The 22,982-nt window shown below is 42.8% G+C and overlaps 1 protein-coding gene across 4 annotated transcripts in view; it reads left to right on the forward strand.

The window, feature by feature from the left end:
• Positions 1-22,982, forward strand: part of AMPH (amphiphysin) — a 959,953-nt gene that overhangs the window by 903,494 nt on the left and 33,477 nt on the right. For all 4 annotated transcript variants that reach the window (XM_078688208.1, XM_078688209.1, XM_078688210.1 and 1 more), the window contains one exon: positions 16,094-16,153. In XM_078688208.1, coding sequence (XP_078544334.1) covers positions 16,094-16,153 — 60 coding nt within the window. The remainder of the gene's footprint in view (positions 1-16,093; positions 16,154-22,982) is intronic.

Genomic DNA, 22,982 nt, shown 5'->3' on the forward strand with positions numbered 1-22,982 from the left:
AATATCACGTTAGAGGCATTGATCCACATGTTCCCCACCCCCACTTTAAAGAAAAAATCTTTTTTGTTTATCTACGTTAGGGTTAAAGGTATGAGCCACAATTGGGAAATTGTCTCATCTTACCTCAAATCGTTAAAAACATATCTTGAACGGGCATACTTCAGCACAGAATCCTCCTTGAACTGGATATGTTCTATTTGAAATAAATGCACATGTCGGTATATGCTGATCAAAGTTATATCTTGTATCACCTTAAGTTACTATGGCTTGCATATGCTGTCCGGAGATATCGGTTAAAGTATGCGCAACTGCATGTGTTTACTGCTATTTGCGTCTGCCACGTCTTACAACAGATTATTTAACTTCTTGGCGTGGTCTGACCTCCGCCGTATATAAGAGGGCATGTTGAGGACCCTTAGGTTTTTCAAATAATAGTGATAACAAATCTTATTAACGAGACTCTTAGAGCTTATATTTGCAGGGTTCCCTACTCTCGGGGCATTTTGAAGTTACGGTAGCATTATTTCCTAGTCCGCCCTATCCCTCTAAGCAGCAGAAAGGGTCCCCCCGTAGCATGCCATTAGCTCAGTCCTGAATTCTCACCGTTATGTGGCGCAGGTCCTGCTTCTGCCTCGTTCGATCTCCTCGGGTACCGTTGATCTATGTACGCTGTATTTATACGCGTTTTAATTAGGTAGATTGAATAGTTGGTTTCACCTGAGACGCGCACATGCGCATATCGCCCGAGATTCCTGACTACTCGTGGCGCCATCTTAAGACGGTGTTGTTTTAGTTTTTTTATCGTGGTAGCATACAGTGAAACACTGTTATCGGTATATTTTATTTAGGGCATATTTAATAGGTCTTTCCTAAAACGGGTTGTTGGCGATTTTCTATACTTTATATTGTTTTAATTTTATCTTTTAATACGATCCATACTCGGAAATCTATATGAAGTCCCTCTGCGGTTTATATCAAGAATGTAATGTTGTCTAGATAGGATCAATTTTCTCGAGGCGCTTATGTTATTTTTTAGTATTTTCCAAGAAGAGCATTCATTAGTCCCTCTTCCTCTTATCCTGTAATCCCCGGTCTAGCCATTATGTTGTTACTGTTACCTACCAATTACAGTATTTCGAATCTAGGGTATCTTATTCACTTACTTATTTATTCCATTTAATTCTTGCCTCCATTGATATTAGTTGGGTGTATTGTGTGACAACTCTACTATTCGTATGTTTCATTTTCTGGAGGTCCAGTTAAGCCTTCCCCAGTTGTCTCTTGAGTTACAGCTTTTCTTTACTTACTCCCCATTATATGAGTGATTCCCACTCGTCTCTCGAGTTGAGACCGCATTTAATGGTGTTGAATTTTACCATGAACCATTGTTCCTGTTGTTTCCTCCTATTCTTACTGTTTCCTAATCTGGTTTGTTCCCTTATCCTCTCAAGGATAACCCATCTCAAGTCTTTCTCACAGTGTCCTTTCTCTTTCCAGTGTGTCACCAGTGGCGCGTTTTCCTTATTGTTTTTGATTGCAGATTTATGTTCTCCTATTCTAAGCCTTAACTCTCTACCTGTCTCGCCTATATATGCCTGGTTGCATGGGCACAGGATCATATATATTACGTTTTTTGTTTTACAGTTGTTTAGCGTGGTGATTTCATGAGTGGTTCCATTGTGCTCTACCTTTTTGGTAACCATACATAGTTCACAAATGCAGCAGTTGCCACATTTGTGATTCCCTGCTGCTCTGGTTCCTGTGAGGGTAGTTTGACTTTCTACTATGTCATCCCGGTATGTATGTACCAGGGTCGACCTCAGGTTTTTATTTTTCCTGTATGCATACAGGGGACGCTGTAGTGTATTTTCAGTACCATCATTCAGGATTTTCCAATTGTGGTTGATTATATTCTTCACCTGATTGGCTACCACTGAATATTGGCTCACCATGACTATTTTATCCTGTGTTTTATTTCTTTCTTTTTTGGTCAACAGACAGTCCCTGTTATAATATCTGGCTCTTTTTAAAGAATGGTCTATCAATTTTTTTGGATAGCCCCTGTCTTTAAATTTTCGCTTCATCTCTTCAGCGTGTTTGTAGAAATCCTCTATTTCTGTGCAATTCCTCCTAAGGCGGAGGAATTCTCCGAATGGAATAGAGTCTTTTTGGCTTCTAGGATGGTAGCTGCCATAGTGCAACAATGTGTTGCGATCAGACTCTTTTTTATATAGTTCTACCTTGAGTTGTTTGTCGTGTGACTTTATACAGATGTCCAGAAAGTTAACTTTGGTTTTACTATAGGCGGCTGTGAATCGAAGGTTCATGTCGCCCAAGTTTAGCCAGGACAGGAATTCTTCCAACAATTCTGCTGTTCCAAGCCAGATAAAAAAAATGTCGTCTATGAAGCGGGCCCAACTTCGAATATTTTCGTAGTATGGGCTTACTTCATTGTATATGTGTTTGTTCTCAAACACACTCACATAGATGCAGGCCAGGCTCGGCGCACAGGTTGCGCCCATGCTTGTCCCTTTTCGTTGGATGTATAGATCTTTTTTAAATAAAAAAAGATTGTTAAGGAGAACCATAGAGACACACTGAACTATGAACTCCTTATTGCCTCCCACAATGTCTGTTTCTTCCAGGAGGGTCTTAATCACCTCTATCGTGTCTCTTTGCGGTATATTGGTGTAGAGTGACTCTACATCGAGAGTCACCAGGAGTTCGGTTTCTTCATCGAACTCCATTCCTTCCACTTTCGCTATCATGTCAGCAGTATCCCGAATGTAGGATTTCTGCTTCTCTACTAGTGGTTTTAGGAACCTGTCAGCATAAATGCTTAACGGTTCCAGCAATGAATCAATAGACGCAACTATAGGTCTAAGAGGAGGATTGTCTATACTCTTGTGGACTTTGGGAAGTCCATAAAATGCTGGTGTCTTCGGGTTTGTATTATTCAAAAATTTCAATTCCTCTTCCGTGATATCTCCTTGTGTGAATGCTTGTTGGAGAAATGTCTCTACCTCTTTTTTTAGAGTGTTGAGTCTATTCTGTGGTACTCTGGTATAGTGGAGCTCATTCGAAAGAAGAGTCATCACTCTTTGATCATAGTCGTCAGTGCTGAGGACAACTACTCCTCCACCCTTATCTGCGGGTTTTATTGTGATCCGCGTATCTTTAGAGAGGGAGTCTATCGCCTCTCTTTGGGCTCTGGTAATATTGTAATCCTGAAAATGTTTTTTATTCAATAGTGTCCCTATTTCTAGTTTCACAATTGATTCGAAGATTTCAAGATTTTTGTCCACCATCCCTAGACTTGGGGTGAACGTGGACTTGGCCCTAAGGCCTGAGTCCTGTGGGGCTTCCCTAGTTGGTCTATCCTCAAAAAAGCGACGGAGACGGATTTTCCGGAAAAAGGATCTCAAATCTTTTTCTAATTGAAATTTATTGATTCCTGCTGTAGGTACAAAGTTGAAACCCATCCCTAGGACTTGTTCTTCAACCTTGGTTAGCATTCTATGGCCCACATGCATCAAGCATTTTTGCAGTCGCAGACGGTGCGATTCCTTAAAATCGGCCGTTTGCGAATGCAAAAGTGCTTGTTGGGATGCATCATGCCATTTTAGAAGTCGCATCTTTTTTACGATTTCTAAAATTGCGTTAGCATTTAAGAAATCGCAATTGTGCGATTTCTTAAATGCTATGCATCATTGTAGAAAAATATGCGTTTTTTAAAATTGGAAGTGCAAATTACCACGAAGTTCAACTTCGTGGTAAATTGCGAAATTGATTAAAAATGCACAAAAATGCATTTTTTAAACTGTAAAGTTACACACACACATGTCCTTAGGACATGTGTGTATGTAACTTATGCTGAAAAGTACATTTCAGGGGTGCATGGGGGGGTCCTTTGGACCCCCCCCTGCACCCATGAAATTTTCTAAGTGCCACTCGCAATTTCAATTGACTCCTATGGGCCTTTTGGCCCATAGGAATCAATGGGAATTGCGGAAATTAAGTTAAGAAATCGGTATTTCTTTGGGATTCGGTAAAAAATGCGATTTTTACCGAATCCCACAAGAATACCGAAAATATTGATGCATATTATTTTGCATTTCTTAATTTGCGATTCCTTATTTTTCGCAAATTAAGAAATGCAAAAAGACACAATGATGCATGTGGGCCCAAGTGACATATTGATGATGGGTGTTTTTTCTACCGCCAGTACACCTTGTTCCTGGTGCGTTTGTATTCTTGAGGGGCCTGGTTCTGTTGGTACTCTTGTTCCTGTTCTCTTTGGGCTGGTCTCTTTGTATATTGGCCTCTCCCTCTGCCTCGAAAGCCCCCCCGTGTTCTCTGCGGGCGCTGATCTAAAAAAGCTTTCTCATACTCTCTGTTGGGTCCTACATAATCGTCGTCTTCCCTGGTGTGTATATCTACTTCGCCACTACTTTCAGATGTGCCCGAGAAGTTTAGGTGTCTTGGTCTCCTTTGCTGAAACCTTACTCTCGTGCCTTCATTCCTATTAGTGTCTGGCTTCTCTGTATAATAATCTTTTTTAAGGAAAGGGTACACTACTTCCTGTGTGAATTTATTTATATCCTTCCTGAGTTTCTGTGTCTTGCGGGTTGTTAGATATTCGCAGTATCCGTTCATGTCCTGGTTTATTTCTGCTATTTTCTTTTTTGCCTCTTCAACTATATTGCTATCTAATAGAGTTTTTTCTAATTCTTCCATCTCTTGCATTTCTATGAGGATGGTACTTTGGGCTGTTTCGATTATTAGAAGCATTAGATCTCTACTGCATCTGTTGCAGATAAAGGTCCATGTCTCTAAGAATTTAGGGTTGTCTACGAAAAGCCCCGGTTCGTTGCGTATTTGGAGCCCTATAGGGATTGTACCAGCCCTCCCATACTGTGTCATGAACTCCGCATGTAGTTCAGTTCTAATTATTTTCTTTTTTAGATTTACCAATTGGTTCCATTTCTCACCCCTGTTCGGGATTACTGTTATACTATTACCCCCTTTATTGGAGCTGAGTATTTTGTTCAGTTGTTCTTCACTGAAGCCGAAGGTAGTGTATCCATAATATGATTAGGAACTTGACTGGTGTTTTTTTTGGGAAGGAAAAACTGGTGCAGTCAACACGGCAAAAAACCTTAACTCTCCAGCACAAGGCTGTTCTTTAAAGATATCTAGGGAGAGAGTACCCCACTAGCTCCAGGGAACAGGGTACAGTGACAAACAGTCAAAGGAAATCCCAGGGTACACACTCAAGTATAGACTACTTAACTTACGCACCACTCTGTCTATGCATTCAATCCTCAAGTTTAAATAAAAAATTTCAACTAATTGATAAAAAAGGAATTTAAATTTCCACACTAAAATACGAACGTTCACAGTCTTTTTAATTGGAATATAAAAGAATATACATCAATTGACAAATTAAAATTTCAAAGAGTAATCTCTGAAAAAGAATCTTTCTTTAAAAACACAAAGCAAGGAATCAAGGCAATTCATTACAGTTGATCACATGCATTCATAGATATTATGCAACAATAAAAATACCTTCCTAGGTGAACGATAACCATGTCTGACTATGTTGTAGCAGACAAAATTCAAGGTGAACATGATGATCAATAAATCAGTTGCTACGGATGTACGATGTCTGTTATCACAGAATATCAGTTTTGATCCTTGATAACCCTTTATCTAAAAAAGAACAATACAAGGGTAAACAAAGGGAAGTAATCCACCTCCCGCAATCCATGAATGGGTGGATATACTCTTATAGTGCCCAAACGCTACCCTTAAAAAGGCCAGAATGCCGCCACGCCAGTCTATTACGTTGTAACAACCATGTTAGACAATGGCGCGCCCGTGACCATATGGTATGAGATGCTGTGCTGTCCGTCAAAAAACAAAGGGAAACAGGATATCATCGAGATGAAAAGTACAGGCACCCATCACTCACATGAAAATAAAAATTCGCAACACCTACCTCACGGGTTTGATAGAAGGAATATCATAAGGGCGGCCTCCAGGTTTGATTCTCCTCGTAATTCTGGCTTGATGGAAATAGGGTTCCGCGCTTCCCAGAATGCCACAGGGAATACCATGACTTGTCTAGTGCGTGGGAGACCAAAGGTCTCAGCATTAGGCTCCAGTGATGGCCATGTTGGGAGAGGAGAACTGGAATTAATCCAGTAAAAGGTTGACACTGAAAACCAAAGACATTGTATTGAAAAACATCTCAGATAGAATTGCGAGTCCCTGAGGTAACTTAAGGCAGCCAGTCCCGGTAAATTTTGACATAGATATCAATATATGTGTCTATCACCAGGCCTGATGCTAAAGAATGGATAATCCCCGAGGGAGACGCAAAACGGCTAAAAGGAACAGTTAGTTTTCAAAGATCATAGGTGGAGGCAGAATGCACAACAAAAAACACGTAGAATGCTTGAAAGAGAGTCAGAGGGCTCAAATAGCATTCTCTCAAGGAGTGAATTAATTGAGTCACTTTTTATAAGTGTTGAGCAAAAAAAAAGAAAAAAACTCATGTTTCTAATGGGTAGTGGTGTTATTCTGACCTTTCTGTCAAGTGATTTTTTCAATGATAGTCCAACGAAGGTCCTTTTCCGAGTGTTTCATTTCCATCCAATGTTGGACTAATGGGGCAGTGTGTCTGCCTATGCAGATGTTAGATTTGTGTTCACAAATTCTCAATTTGTATTCTTGGCATGTTTTGCCTATATATCAGAGTTTTCAAAGGCATAGAATAAGGTAAACAAAATGTGATGTTCGGCAGTTGGTCATCTCTTTAAGGTTGACATTTCTTTCGCCAATGCTAACTGAGTCACCCATTATGATATTAGCACATGCTTGATATGTACCACATTTGCGGTAGCCCTTGATGTGATCATTTCCCATAATAGACCTTTGGGTCAGTTGAACATTATATTGAGGTTTTGCATTAACCAAAAGGTTGCGAAGAGTCTTATTCCTTTTAAAAGTGAACATAGGTCTTGCCGGTTTGTTTTAATTTCTATTGACAGTGAGGAAAGGTCATTGGGCATTAACAATTTGTCTGATCTTCCTGTCCATGCTTTAATGTGTAGTAACCCATACTAATTTGTTCTTGGGTTGTTTACTTTTTGTTTCAAACATGCTGTCCCTATTGAAGTATCTAGCCCTTTAAAAGGGTCCTTGGTCAATTTTGTGGGATTGCTTCTTGCTGCCAATTTGGATTTAAGTATCTCCGCATGACGTAAGAATTCCTCAATTGTGGTGCAGTTTTTGAGCAAGCGCAGAAACTGACTAAAAGGGATACCCTGTTTTTGACAGTGCAGGTGAAAGCTGCTGAAATGGAGGAGGGTATTTCTGGCTGTCGGTTTGGTATATAGTGATACCGGTAACTGGTCATTTTGATGTTCTAGCCATACATCCAGAAATGCCACCTTCTCATTACTTACATTAGCAGTGAATTTAAGGTGGTAATCACAGGCATTTATCCATTCCACAAATTCCTTCATATCTTGATAATTTCCTTTCTATATGAAGAAAATGTCGTCAATAAACCGGGACCAATTGCTGATGTTCTCAAAATTAGAGCTGGATCACTAGTGCTGGTGATGTTATTGTTAACCCTGTGGGTTTAGCTAGGTTTTCCGTTCCATATCGATGCACTTAGGTTATGACTCACAATGCAAGATTTATGAATGTTAGAATATTTACATGATTACAATAAAAGATATACATTTTTGATAAAATTGTGAATAAGAAACTTATCTTCTCTTGTTCTTGTTCTAAGCTCAATTGAAAGCATATGTATATACACCAAGACTCCCAGATTACTTAATTAGCATCTGTAAATATACAGTGAGATATTCTGTTAATTTAACCTATCAGGCAGTTTGTTTTGTGTTTGAGTATACACCTATTAGTTCGACTTCTTCGGTTTTTGGATGGGTCATCAACTCCAGCCTGATAAGCCGGTCTAGGTGTCTGCCTGGCCTATTGCTCCCCCAGTCAACCTTGGCGGCGTGGGCTGTAATGGTATAGGGCCGTAGACTCTCCAGAAGTCTGGTGTAGGCCATCTTGGTATCTGTCAACCGCTGTAGAAGTCACGGTTCCATGTCTGAAGTCTTGCTAAGTTCATCTAGGGTCTGTGTAGTCACCACTATGTCCCTTTTGAGGGTGCTATGAACTCCCACTATCTGCTCGATACAGGCTCCTCTAGTGAACACCGTGAAGGTGTACCATTTCAGCAACTTAGTTGATGCAGTGTTGTGGTTTTTGATAAAATAGTGCCTAATTATGCCCTCCTGCTCCTTCTGGAACACCAGATTCTTGAGGCAGTCATGTGGCAGCCTCCAAGTGGACACTGGAGGAGGGGAGTATCCATTTGAGGTCTGTGACGTGTGCATTGTGGTCAGAGATAATGCACCCCAGGTAGTCCGCATGTTGTATTAGAGGCACTAGTGTGAGCAGCAGAGGAAGTGGTTGAGTCGTAAGTATAAGCAATGAGGGATGGACTCAAAGGAGTAGAAAAAGGATGCAGGGTGGCAGGACTGCCACGCATCAGTGAGAGCCCAGTGGCATACCCAAGCATGGAATTATTCTATCTGCACGTGTGGGGGGAGTGAGGCAAGGGAGATGGGACCTGTCTAATGTCAGATCTGGTACACAGTTGTAGTCGCCACCCAGTATCCATGGTGACGTTGTGCTGTGCACAAGCATGGCAGACAGAGTGTCCCAGAATTTCCGCTGGCCAGTGTTGGCCGCATAGCTGCTGCTGAGAAGATGGCCATCCAGGAGGGCATAGTGGCCCTCCCTGTCTACTAACCTATTGGTCTCCTGGAAGGAGACGCCAGGAGGAATCCACACCAAAGTGTCTTGCGCATATTCCACAAACATTCTAGCACAGATGATACCTCCAGAGTGCTTCTGTAATCGGTCTAATTCGATTGCGGTTATCTGTGTTTCTTGTAAGAAAACTATGTGCGCCTGCTGTCGTTTGGTGTATAAGTATATGGCATAGTGCTTTCTAGGAGTTTCCATGCAGCGCATGTTGAGAGTGAAAATCTGATGTCAGAAAATAAATTTAGGAGAAATAGTCAAACCAATTAACCTCTAGTATTGTGGTGGCCAAGCTAGGCATAGCCTCCTCAGCCTGGAAAGGATGATTTATGATTTACAATCATTAGATTCACTAGAGCAAACTATCTCATCCCAAATATCATCGTTGATAGATTCATTTCTCTGGTTCAGCACCTTTTTACTGTGAGTTCTTGCAATCTGTATCTCCTTCCTGTCTCTCAGGCATAATTTGAAGGCATTTTTAAGATGCCATAAGCTTTAGATCATTCCTCATTAAACCACAGATGTGTAGTAGAAGCTGAGGGGCTTTGACTTGGGGCAGTGTAGTAAGGGTATGCCTTACCCCAGCACAAGTGGCAGAGAAGTCCTTTGAACATAGGTCAGGATTAAGACAGCATTCAACCTCTGGGCAGAACTGCCTTAAAATAGTCCCTTGATGTTCCTCTAAGTTAATTTTAGACCACCTCAGATGTCTACCCTTATCCGTGGGAGCCCATGGAGCCCTGTTTGTCCCAATTAAGATGCCGGTTGGGAGTGCCTCAGTGGCAGGTGGTCCACAGCTTCTGATGTAGCGGGGAGCACACTGGCTGCAGGGCTAAGTGATCTCCTCTGCCCTTCCCAGCCATCCTTGTTGAAAGCACAAGGAGATCCACCTCGTGTGGGTTCCCGGCTGTTACAAGTCCTCTCATATGCTGACATGCCATCCTAATGTCAAGGACGGTGTTAGAAATGGGGGTCTCTTGTTGGCAACAGATTGCACCTTTGTCCAAATAGGGACCCTTGCTTCTAGTCAGGGAAAGGGGGATACACTCCTAAAATAACCCCTGCTCCCCCCCTTGGTAGCTTGGCACGAGCAGGCAGGCTTATCTAAGAGGCAGTCTCGATGCAATGCAATGATCCGGAGTGATGCGACAAAATGCCATATTTGGTGCGATGCAACAACGTGCATGCGATGCGTCCATGCCCAACGGGCGTGCAGCAAAACCGATGAACTTTGGAGCCAAGACAGGCCCTGCGACACACTTCTCGGTGATGCCATGGCAACCTTTGTGGCGGCGCCACACTTCTCCGGTGATGCAACACGATTCCTCGGCGATGCGCTGGCGAACAGCTGTGACAGCAACACGCTTCTTCGGCGATGCGACGGCAACTGCTGCGGTGGCAACAGGCTTCTTCCTCGTTGTGTCGCGCTTCCAGCTCCCAGCGACACGCAGTCTCCAGAAGGCCCAACACAACAGCAGGCACCTCACTTCAGGTAGAATTCCCAGCAAGGAAATTCAGGGGGAGCTGGTGGTGAAGTCTTTGTGTCCCTGCGACTTCAGAACAGGAGGCAAGATCAGCTTCAAGCCCTTGGAGATCTTCCTCAAGATTGTAAAAGTACACACAAAGTTCCTTTTCTCCTTTCCTTGGCAATAGGTAACCACTGCAGGCCAAGCACAAACGGCACAGGGGCAGTCTCCACCTTCAGCTTCCTTGGTTTCTCTCCTTGGCAAAGGGCTTGTCTTGATTCCCAGAAGTGATCTAAAGTTCTGGGGTCTGGGTCCCAATATTTATACTGCAAAATCTGAACAAAACCCGTTCTGTCCTCCCTGGTGCAGCTTCCTGGCAGGAGATGGAGACAGCATTGTTGAAATCAGACCTGGCCCGGGTAGCTGAAAGGAAAACTCCTCCCCTTACTCTCTATTCTATGAGGGCTCAGGCAAGTGAACGGAAATCTCCTTCCCCTACTCTATATTCAATGCAGGTCCTATTCAGCCCAGTCCTGATCCATCAGACTGCTGGAGCCAAGGCCCTCTTCAGCCCCACTGTCACTCACAAACCCAGCAGAGGCAAACTGGATGGTTAGGCAAGAAAATACCTACTTTCTAAAAGTGGTATTTTCAAACACAGAATGAAAAAATCACCCACACTAAAATATGTATTTTAACATTCTGAGTTCAGGCATACTAAACGTTATTTTCCTATCTTGTTCCCCGGGTCAGTTATGATTATAAGATGTTATAATCAAACTGCCCATTCTGGCCTTTGGGAACAGATAGCCTTGCAATAGTGGAAAACGAAATTGGCTGTAATTCACTATCAGGACATGCCACCCAAATCAGGGCATGGCCTACCTTTTACATACAATGCACCCTGCCCTTGAGCCTACCTTAGGGGTGACTGATATGTAGAAAAGGGAAGGTTTAGAGACTAGCAAGTGGGTGCATTTGCCAAGTCGACATGGCAGTCCCAGACTGCACACAGGCTCTGCAATGGCAGGCCTCAGCCACACATTACAAGCTGCTTCTGTGGGTGGCACAACCAGTGCTGCAAGCCCACCACCAGCATTTGATTTACAGGCCCTGAGCACACATGGTGTACTGTACTAGGGTACTAGTACATAAATATTCTCCAAAGTGACACAGTTTAACCTCAATATATTCCACAGAGTATACGGGCCGATGTCTGAATTCGTGAAGCTTCTTGCCTGAAACTTCACGAATTCGGACATCGGACCGTACGCTCTGTTTCATCGATAAATAATTGAGACAGTGAGATACTACTGTGGAATATATTGAGGTTAAACTGCGTCACTTTGGAGAATATTTACCTGTGCTCCGTGGCAAACACGATTGCACCAGAAAGATAGGAATACGCAAATTAAACCATTGGGCGTTTATTGAGCAAGACTCGTTGGAAAGTAAGAATACAAGAGTATAAAAAAAGCCTTGAAGAAGACTCATGGAGTCGAAACGCCCGGCATTGGCTATGATTATGTATCATGTTTTTAACAATTGAATGAAAATATCATCTATCAAAATAAAGAAAGAAGAACATTTTGTGATAAGTTTTCAGCAAATTTATTGGGATTTGGGAGTGTATTTATTGTGATTGTGACTGATATTAGATTGCACTCCAATAGATTGTATTACATTATCTTCCTAATATTCTAAATATACTGGTATGTGCTGAGCACCTTTGTTTGTGGCATTAATTTTGGTTTTCCAAAATATTAAGGGAGCCAGGGAGGTCAGGTTCCCAGCTCGCGCACTACCACCACTCTGTTTACATTACCTAGAACTTCTCAAAAAACCGGTGCAGGTCTAGGGTGCCTTGACCTTTTTCTTTTGTGCTGGTTATTTATTTTACCAAACAAAGAGATTATCTACTAAAAAACTGTTGACTTTTGATTTTTGAACTAATGCAGTCAGGTAATAAACTGGTGCAAATTAGATTGAACATTTGCTTAGACAGCATGAACGTGTTAAAATAGAAAAAAACACAATAATACTGCCACATACAGCAAAAAGTTCAATTTCTTGCATATAATTTAGTCAACCATGATGAATAATTTGGTCATCGAATGGTTCATAACTCCAGTGGCCCTGACAATATAGCCTATTCTGTTCTACTATCATTTGGACGGACAATAATATATTCACTAACAAAGTGATTCACCAAAAGGCTAATCAACTGAGCCCTTCCACTGTACCATATTTATGTTATTAAATGTTGGCATTAACTACTTAAGCCTTTTGTTCTTCCTGGGTACTCAGGAGCAAGAGAAGAGGAGGCAATATTTAATCGTGCCACTCGGAAACATACTGACAAAGACGTTTCAGCCTCCTGGCCTTCGTCAATGTCAGTTACTACTCATGAAATTAAACCTTATAACAACACACAAATTCATTTGGTTGGCAGCTTGATAATGAAAATAAAAGAAGGACCAAAAAACGTGTGCTACACTGAAATACATTGTTGGCTATCTTAGAACGTCACTGTGACTAATACAGATGTACACATTGCCTAAATCTGTTCAATCATGACTCAATTCATTATATTTTGCCTGGGTGGTTATTGCCTAATAGACCCGAAATTACCTACACAAAAAATGCATCATTGAAGGATATTCTAGTGCAGAGCCACTTTGTAGATGAATCTTTAACCACACGGTTCTTCCTACGTTCTACCATCTGCCTTAAACTCACAAGGATATGATGAAGCCACCGGGGTGACCGATAGTGTCCTCCAAAGGAAGCCTATTGGAGAGAGTGACTATTTATGCCGACTTTTTCCTTTTTCCCATGGTGAAGCACCTCCGTTTGTTTATCCAGGACACCGCAGATTTCATACGGTTAACACAAATTATCCAGTGGGAAGAGAACTTCCTGCTGGTTACCCTAGATATTACTACCCTTTCTACTTGCATTGTACAGTTCCAGGGTTTGGTGGCTCTTGAATCTTTTCTGAAAATCTGACCACTCAAATATCAAGCACAGAAGTAGAATGTTACTTCAGATTGTGAAATTCTGCCTTAATAACAATATTTTCCTGTTTGCAGATCAACTGTATTTGCAGACACAATAAAGTGCCATGGTCACGTGCTTCGCCCACAGCTATGCAAATCTTTTCATAGGCTAGTGGGAGAAACACGTGGCTGGGCAGATGACAATGAGTTCTGGGTAGAAAAGGTAGCCCTTTGGTACCTCAACTATCTCTTTATTGTCTGGAAAGGAACACTCGCAGAGGCTGAAGACTATATTCGAATCTTAAATGAGAACAATTTAAACTTGAGAATCACAAGTAATATCAGTAACAAGGAAGTTGTCTTTTTAGATCTTCTAGTTTTTGTAGCAGATTAGAAACTATGTATGAAATTGTATAGGAAACCCAGCTTAAACAACAGCATCCCCTATGGGTAACTTTTTAGACTTAAACGTAACTGCTCCCGTTCCAAAGACTACTTTAAGGCTGAAAGGGAGTCTCTCAACAGACTCAGGTAAATGGGATATCAAAAGAAGGTACTGCAGGGTGCTGCAGAAAAGGTTCACTTGAAAGATAGACAGAAGTTACTAACCCGCAACTCGGTCATCAATCAGCACAGACACTGATAATGGCACAACAACCGTCAGGCTGATACTCAACTTCTTGGCCCAAAGTATCAGGGAACTGGTCCAGAAAAATTGGGGTGTGCTTCAGATTGATAGTGTGATCCAGTGGTTATTGCCTGATAGACCCGATATAACCTACAGAAAAATGCATCATTGAAGGATATTCTAGTGCAGAGCCACTTTGTAGATGAACCTTTAGCAAGGAGAACAGCAATCACAGGGTTCTTTCCTTGCGCTGCCGGTAAGGCAGGCAAGAACAGCACCAAGGCCAAAGATTATTTGGTCCCAGGGAAAAAAGCTAGATGTTGCATTAACAAACTGCTAAACTGCAATTCAAACTTTGTAGTGTACTGCCTGGTGTGTCCGTGCGGTGTCCAGTATATTGGAAGTAAAATCCATCCAGCAAAGAAAAGCATATTGGAACACCAATCGTGATAATTTAAACCCGGTAGCCAGACATTTTGCCGAGATCCATAAGTCCAGGAGTGACAAACTATGCTACTTCTGTCTGGATCAGGTCCTATCGAAAGAGGGGGGGGGGGGGAGGCTGATCGAGTCAGGTTCCTTAGACAACTGGAGGCAAGATACATAGTTGAGCTAAGAACTCGCCCCCCCTGGGGTTTGAAAAGCGAGGAAGAACTTTGGTCCTACATTAGCTGAGAGAGTAGGCCTCTAGTTATCCTTTCAAGTAGGGCAGACACACTCTAGTTGAATAGGGGCCCACAGGGGCGCAATCTGTTTGCAGGCTCTCCAAATGTCATTGATATTTCTGCATATTGAGCTTTTAATTCAAATTTTTCTGGATTAATTCTGATTTTTCTGGAGTTAGCTCCGGGACACTTTTAGTAGATGTGTGCTGTACAAATAAAATATAACATAACATAACATAAAGTATACAAAACTCCCACCAATGTCGGTAGTGATACTAGCGACACCAGTTGTACTACTAAGTGCCCCTCTCCAGAATATAATAGCACAAGAATATTGAGGACAGAATATCCGGGAACAAAATATTGAAAGGTAAGTGAATATAGGGACGTATAGATTTACTATTCCTAACTACTCACCTTTGTGCTTTGAATATATATGTGCCACTTAGGTACATATATGTGGAGTTAGTTATAGAAAAATTAGATTTACTTGTTGATATTTTATTTTTGATACTTTTTGCCCAATATTGTCTCCAATTGGTATTCTGGGGTCGATATTCAGCGGTCATACCAAGACATCTTCGCTAACCTTGGATATCACCCTCTAACCACCGTCAGCACCCCTAATTAAAAGTGACAAATATTAGTGGGTTTGTCTATGGAATACATGCAGAAAAGGACCCTGTAACAAATTTCTATACTGCGGCACAAAATCTTGTAATCCGCGGATTTAGGTGCAAGAATACCATTCGGAATCAAGGATTACGTGCCCTGGTATCACTACACTTAAATCCAACTGACTCGTAATGAGGTTCAGAGAGCACTAGAAGGAAAGGAAATTTAACCCAGGTAAGGAAAGCTGATGAGAGGAGTCTGTTTTTGTAAAAGGAGTGTCATAATTCACAAAACAGGTAAGTACTAATTTTGACAGGATGCAGACAGTGAGATGCAAGGGATGCATGCATTCAAAGGAAAAAATATCAATATTTACACAACCAGTGAGTCTGTGATTTTATGGTGGGTCAAAGTTACCATAAGTCATCTATTTTCAAAACTGTACAAGTTAAGAAAGTAGTGCTACACATCCCCCAGTATCTAAATTACACCCCTAAGAAAAAGTAACCATATGTATTATTCCCAAAAACATTTTGATGAAACATCTGGCTTAAAAGTTATCGGCTCTTCTCCATCAGTCACATATCCTCACATTCATACCATAGCTTACCTTTTCACTATCATTCACCAACTTCATCCTTCACTCCAAAGTACTGCTATGTATTTTCTGCACAGTTTCAGAGCACCATGTGCGATTGACAGATTTGTGTGGATGTGGGAGAACGCTGCCTTCATCGCCACGCTTATTCCACCCATCCATTCAAGCCATTTTCTGATTTCAAACATTTGCACCTCTGTGCTCCTAAATCTGTCTATCTGCTGCTGATTCGCCTGTCCTCCTTTTTCCTTCTCATGAAGGAGACAAATGAAACAGAGGGAGGAGAGACACCAGTGAGAGCTGAGCCAGAGAGCCAAGAGGTATGTATAATTGTGTCACATATCTACTAAGATTGCATGAGTGTGCATGTCTCTAAGTGGTGCAATACAAAGCAGCACAAATGGGAGAGCCAATAAACGTTCATGCACTGTGGGTATTTTGGGGCTAAAAGTTGACTTGAATTAGTACCAAATGGCTTTGCATCACAGAATACAAACTCTACTGCTAATGTATGGAAGAAAAGCATAAAGGAGGTGGGCCAATGAAAACACCGCAAGGATTTCACGCTAAGCCATATCTACTAAATTAGAATGCACTAACTGTGGTTGAGATCCTAGCATTAAAGTGAATAAGGCAAAAATAATAAGCGTGTAAATTATGTAAGATATTTCAATACGTAGGCCAAAATTTCCCACGACTTTATTTTGGGTTTGCTTTACTTTTTTAGCACAAACATGACTCAAAGTGTTGTGCTGGTATTTACAATCCAATTGAAATCAATCAATCAATCAATCATAATATTTGTATAGCGTGCTACTCACCCGTAAGGGTCTCAAGGCGCTGAGGGGGGGTGGGGGGTCGCTACTGCTCGAACAGCCAGGTCTTGAGTAATTTCCTGAAGGAGAGGTGGTCCTGGGTCAGCCGTGGGTGAGTGGGGAGGGAGGTCCATGTCTTGGCTGCCAGGTAGGAGAAGCATCTTCCTCCGACGGTGGATTTCCGAAATCTTGGGACGGAGGCGAGGGCGACGCTGGCGGATCGGAGCTGGCAGGTGGGTGTGTAGAAGGTGAGGCGGCTGTTGAGGTACTTCGGGCCCAAGTCGTGGAGAGCCTTGTGTGCGTGGGTGAGGAGTCTGAACGTGATCCTCTTGTTGACGGGGAGCCAGTGTAGGTCTTTCAGGTGGGCAGAGATGTGGCTGCGGCGCGGGATGTCCAGGATGAGTCGTGCTGAGGCGTTCTGGATGCGCTGGAGTCTTTTCTGGAGTTTAGCTGTGGTTCCCGCGTAGAGGGTGTTTCCATAGTCCAGACGGCTGGTGACGAGGGCCTGGGTGACCGTCTTCCTGGTTTCGGTGGGGATCCATCGGAAGATCTTTCGGAGCATGCGCAGGGTGTTGAAGCAGGTTGATGAGACTGCGTTCACTTGCTTGGTCATCGCGAGGAAGGAGTCCAGGATGATGCCCAGGTTGCGTGCGTGGTCCGTTGGTTTGGGTGCGCTGCCCAGGGCAGGAGTCGTCCCAGGCGGAGAGCGATCATCCCAGGATGAGGACTTCCGTCTTGTCTGAGTTCAGTTGCAGGCGGCTGTCCTTCATCCATTCGGCGACGTCTTTCATCCCTTCGTGCAGGCTGGTTCTGGCGGTGGTGGGGTCGTTGGTGAGGGAGAGGATCAGCTGGGTGTCGTCGGCGTAGGAGATGATGTTGAGGTTGTGTTTGCGTGCAATCGCTGCGAGAGGGCTCATGTAGATGTTGAAGAGGGTTGGGCTGAGTGATGATCCTTGTGGTACGCCGCAGATGACTTCGGTGGCCTCGGATCTGAACGGGGAGAGGCGGACTCTCTGGGTTCTTCCGGCGAGGAACGAGATGATCCACTCCAGTGCCTTCTCTTGAACTCCGATGTTGCTGAGGCGCTGCACTAGGGTGCAGTGGCAGACAGTGTCGAACGCTGCAGAGAGGTCCAGGAGGATGAGGGCCGCTGTTTCCCCGTTGTAAAGCAGGGATCTGATGTCGTCAGTGGCTGCAATGAGGGCGGTCTCGGTGCTGTGGTTGGCTCGGAAACCGGACTGCGATTGTAATCCAAAGCTGCCAATGCACTGCCTTGCATTACACTTCGTCAAGGGCGGGTTTAATTGGCATTCTCATGCAACCATCCATGGGTTTTGATGCAAATCCATATCTACATAGCTGTGTAGACAAGGATGTACGCCAAACTCGGGCTCCATTGTGAGGCAGCGGTAATGAGGAAACATTGTTTTCATTTCTTCTCTTTTTTGCCTCTTTGCATGTCCTGCACATATACAGAGAGGAAACATATTAAATATAAAATATAAAAATAATAGTTTTTGCACAGGAAGAGACCCCTTCCTGTACAAAAATAGCACTGATACCATGCGCTATGAGGCAAAGATGTCTGCACTGGTGCATGGCAGCATAAAGTGCACCAGTGCAGGGACAGAGCAGAACAGCGCACAGTACAGCACAGCAACTTTACTTCCTACACTGCTTTACTAAATTTCTTGGAAAATGTGGACCTTTAGGTGCCAATTGTGCAAAATGATATTTAAAGTGGCTTGTCCCTCGCCAATTGTCATCACATACAAATTTGCAATGGAGGATGCTTCATGTACATTTGTGCCACAGAGAACAATTCAGCATCGTGTTTAAACGTTTGTTTACGTACTGCAAGGACATCGTCAGCACACAACTCTGTTAATATGGCACTGCACGATTCTTCCCCATTCAAGCCAAGCAGAGCTTCCGATTTCCAATTCTAGTCCGTGTCTGTCCACAAAGTTTCCTCTTGCCCAGCTCCCTAGGATGGAACTGCTGTAGGATTAGTATGCAGGGAGCTGCATATGCCCAGGTATGGTACCAGCACTGACAAGCCGGCATAACAAATGGAACACCTCTGGTTATGTTGGAACTGCTCAGTTACAATGCTAAATTATTTATTTAAGCAAATAAAAGAGCTATGATGGAGGTGGTGAATGTGTGGTTCCATTTATTGTTATATGATACAAATATAAAAGGTCGGAACGCTTGCACAATAAGGTCTCAGTACATGAGCCCTTTCTTTTTTTTCAGACGTTTTACTATCCTTAAGCCAAAAACATTTTAAACTGCCCCTCTTTTATATTTCTTGAAGTATTGGTATGTTACCTACACTGATCCACAATGCAGCTGCTCTAGCTGAATAATCAGTGAAAGGGACTGCAGATATGCCATGGTATAGACTATAATGCTGAAAGCCACATAGCCCAGATTTGCAAAGATTTTACGTCAGTTTTGGTTTGCCTTTTTAACGCCAAATCCAGGTTGGTAATTACAAACCAATGCAAAGAGCAATTTGCTTTGGTTTGTAAGCAAAGGTAACGCAATGAATGCAAAGCGATGGTTTGCATTACTTTGTGTTAAGGAGGCATTCCATAAATGGTGCATTCCCATACAGCTCCCCATGGATTCTGACGCAAATCAATATCTACAAAGACTTATAAAGATGGTTTTGAGCCAAATTCCTGCGCCTTCCAGAGGCTGGTATAAAGAGGAGACATATTTTTATTTCTCCTAATTTTCTCCTCTTTCTTTCTGCAACACATATACAAAGAGAAAAGTGCCTTTGACCAAGGGCAGTCAAAGACAATGCTATGAGTGTGCACATTTGGAAGTGCATACCTTTGTAAATCCTTACTGTGCTTTCGTAAGTAATGGTCACCCCTGACACTGTGCCTCTCTGCACAAACATAATTTAGCTGTGCATTGGACATGCATTTGTCATTCCTAAATAAGTGCCAAAGCCTCTTATGTATTTTTCAAATTACACCTGCGTGTTAAGCAAGCATTTGCTAAGCTATCGGGATCTCTTCTTAAAACCAAGATTTGGCTTTGCCAATGCTTATTTGCATCAGCACTAGCCAATGCCAAAATGGCTGTGTTTACCTTACCGTGCAAGTGCATGAATGTGGCATGGTGCCTGCACACTTACACAGAAGCTATCAGATATGATGTGACGCATGCGATCCCATACTTTGGGATGCACCAGTGGCTGTTTTGGCATTTCCAATTTACCATTCATGGCTGATAGTAATTTTAGAACAGCAAGTCAAAAATAAGTGTGCAAGACTGAGGAGGATGATTACTAGACACCTGGCAGCATTTTGTGCCACAAAGTACATGCGCCACTGTAATACAGCTACTCCCAACTGATGAGCCCTAACTAGGGCAAAAAGGTCTTGGCTTGCTTGTATTCTGGTTGAGTGAGGACCTGGCCTGGCAGTTTGGGCTGGACTGTTCCTATTGGAGCAGGGTCAAGACTGATTTGCAAATGGTGGGATCCAAACTGACGTGGCATAGTGGTCAAAAGAATGATGGGTTGGAATGCCACTCAGAGAGACTCCGAATGGTTAGACAAATTGCAAACATTCCTCCCACCACTGTTTGTGTGTTTACTAATGTTAGTAGAGAGGGCTTTGCATCAAAAACCATGGGTGGGAGCATGGCAATGCCCACCTACTTCCCATGGATTACACTATGATGCAAAATTATGTAAAGCAGCACAAAGCACTGCTTTGGGTTACTTTCAGGCAACTTTCAAGCCCAAAGCAAGAGTTGCGTTCAAATGTAAATTCAAAATAAACTTTATTTGAAATTTAAAATGTTAAATGTTTGCAAATCTGCCCCTTCATCTGTAAAATCAGAAGCCGGCTCTTCTATTGAATGTGGAATGTGAAAATATATTGTCACTGTACACAAAATAAACATTACAATAGTAGGAATAATAGATAGAAATGACTTACCAAATGTCCATATTTGTCAAAGGCAACTCCAGTGCCACTTGCTTCATAAAACCACGGGTTCCACAGCCTGCATATCTATTGCAATAGAGACTTCACATGGCGTGGTATTTTCCCAAACATTTTACCTTTACTTCCTGATTTTTGTTGGCAATAGGACTCTGTGTACTTTACCCTTGCACTTTATACTCAAATGAACTGTAAATTAAAATCCTAATAAAGACAGATTTGAGATCGCGATTTTGAAAACGCCACTTTTAAAAGTTGGCCTTTTCCTGCACCAAAGTTTCTGAAGCCTATCTGGGAGTTTCCAGCTGCCTATTTACGGTTCCACCATCAAGAATTTTTTCTGGGCCTAGACAGTGAACAACGGGATCTGGGTGTGGCTGTGAGAGGGTCTTACTGGCATGATAGCTGGGGAAAAGCTGGACACTACCCTGATTACATTGCAAAGGACCTCGCACACAGGACACACAAAGTAACCTGATACCAGGCTTCCCCTTGTCTTCGTTCCCCCTAGACAGTTTGGAGACAGGACCAGGGCAAGGGAAACAGCTGACGAGAGCCAGTTTTGGGGGCAGGTCAGTGAGTTACCCCACACAGAGTTTTAAACCAAGTATAAAAAATGGGACCTTCAAAACCACTCTTCAGAACATTCCTGGGCCTTTGGAAGATTCAGAAGAAGGACTTCCCTGCTTCTTGGAGGATTTCCTCGCTGTCTGAAGAAGTAAGATTGGATATGCTTGCCTTGATTCAAGGTTAACCCGAGTGACTCTAAGGGTCAGGCGGCTTGCCTCCTCTGTGAATTACAGGGACACAAAAAATTTCCAGAGACCTCTCTGGAACTGCCCAGCTGACCAGCACTAACTGGACCTGCCTGAGCCCTGCAGCTGGACTCTGCTTGAGGGAATCCTAATCCTGATAGGTGCCCCACAGGTCCTGGAGTCTTGGCTGGCAACAGTGAGAGCTCCCCCAAAAGTAAAGGTGAAAATCATGAACTATGGGGACTTTGTGACCGTGAAGCGACCTCTGTTCACCACAGATAGACCACCCGTGACTGCTGCTAACGCAAAGCTCTAGCTGGACCTGCTCTTAATGTCAACAGTGACCATCTGCGATGGCTAGCAACATGAAACCTGCACTTCATGCTACAGCAATGACAGTCCATGGCAAACACCAACGCAAAGTTCCAGTACCTAATGTTTCTTCACAGCACAGAAATTACTTGTGATGCTCACCCCGCCCTTCATGCTGAAAAACTCCTCCTCATGGCCTCCTCCAATGTGAACAGAATTCTTCACTCCAGATTTGAGAAGGTAACTCTTCCCTGAGACTAACCTATTCCCTGCATCCGGACTGCACTCCATCGTGGTTGGCCTGAACTTGGGGCATTTTAAGCATGAAAGGTGGCTCGTCTCTTCCCAGACACTACTAAATGTAGCATTTAAATATGAGCTGAGTCAGCCATTTGGCAATAACTTCGAATGAATTTGGGATCTGATCCCAGCCTACCAAACTCTGGGATGCCTTTAAGGCGGATATCAAGGGTGTATACATCTCTAAGCCTGCTGAGATACTCTCTTCAATACACACTTGGGAAGATGGAGCGGGAATTATGTGTGTTGGTGGCAGCATATGCAGCCTCAAGGAGTAGAGAAACATTATGCAAGTAACTAGAAATTCTTAGTATTTAGAACTGAAGCTGACCATGAAATCAGATTTCTTAATAACTGTTCTTCAACTAGTTGTCAGGGTCAGGAGTAGTGACTGGCAAGTAACTTGCATGGTTATTTTGTCCAACAGGAACATCTAATGACGTGGCAATAGTGAAGAGTTTTGATAATTATGGTAAGAGACAACCAAGATATCCTTGAAGCCTTAACAGAATATTACACCCTGCTCTAGTCATCGCAGATTGTTGTCTTCAGATGCTGACTTCTGAACCTATTCTGAGGGAATTACATTGACCTCGTTAGAAGATAGTGCGAAAGAACCACTTTCACAAATTATCTCTGTTGAGGAAATTATGATTATCAAATCCATGTCTAGTGATATAGCACCAGTTAATGATGGACTGATGAATTCATTTTACCAGGAGTATGGGAAGTTTCTAGCCCACATCTTTAAGCCATGTATGAAGATGTGCGTCTTAATGGGATGCTACCCCGAGTGCTCTGTGAGGCAGTTGTGGTTGTGTTAATTAAAAAAAAACACCCAAAAAATATATGTATGTTCCAACCGCTCTCCTTAATTAACACATATACCAAAATACTGGCGAAATCATAGCCACTAAGCTTGTTCCATATATGTCATATCTCCACATCCTCGTTGTAGTCTTATATCAAACACCCCTGGACCTCAAAGCTACA

This window comes from Lissotriton helveticus, chromosome 4_1, assembly GCF_964261635.1.
Source record: "Lissotriton helveticus chromosome 4_1, aLisHel1.1, whole genome shotgun sequence".
NCBI lineage: Eukaryota > Metazoa > Chordata > Amphibia > Caudata > Salamandridae > Lissotriton > Lissotriton helveticus.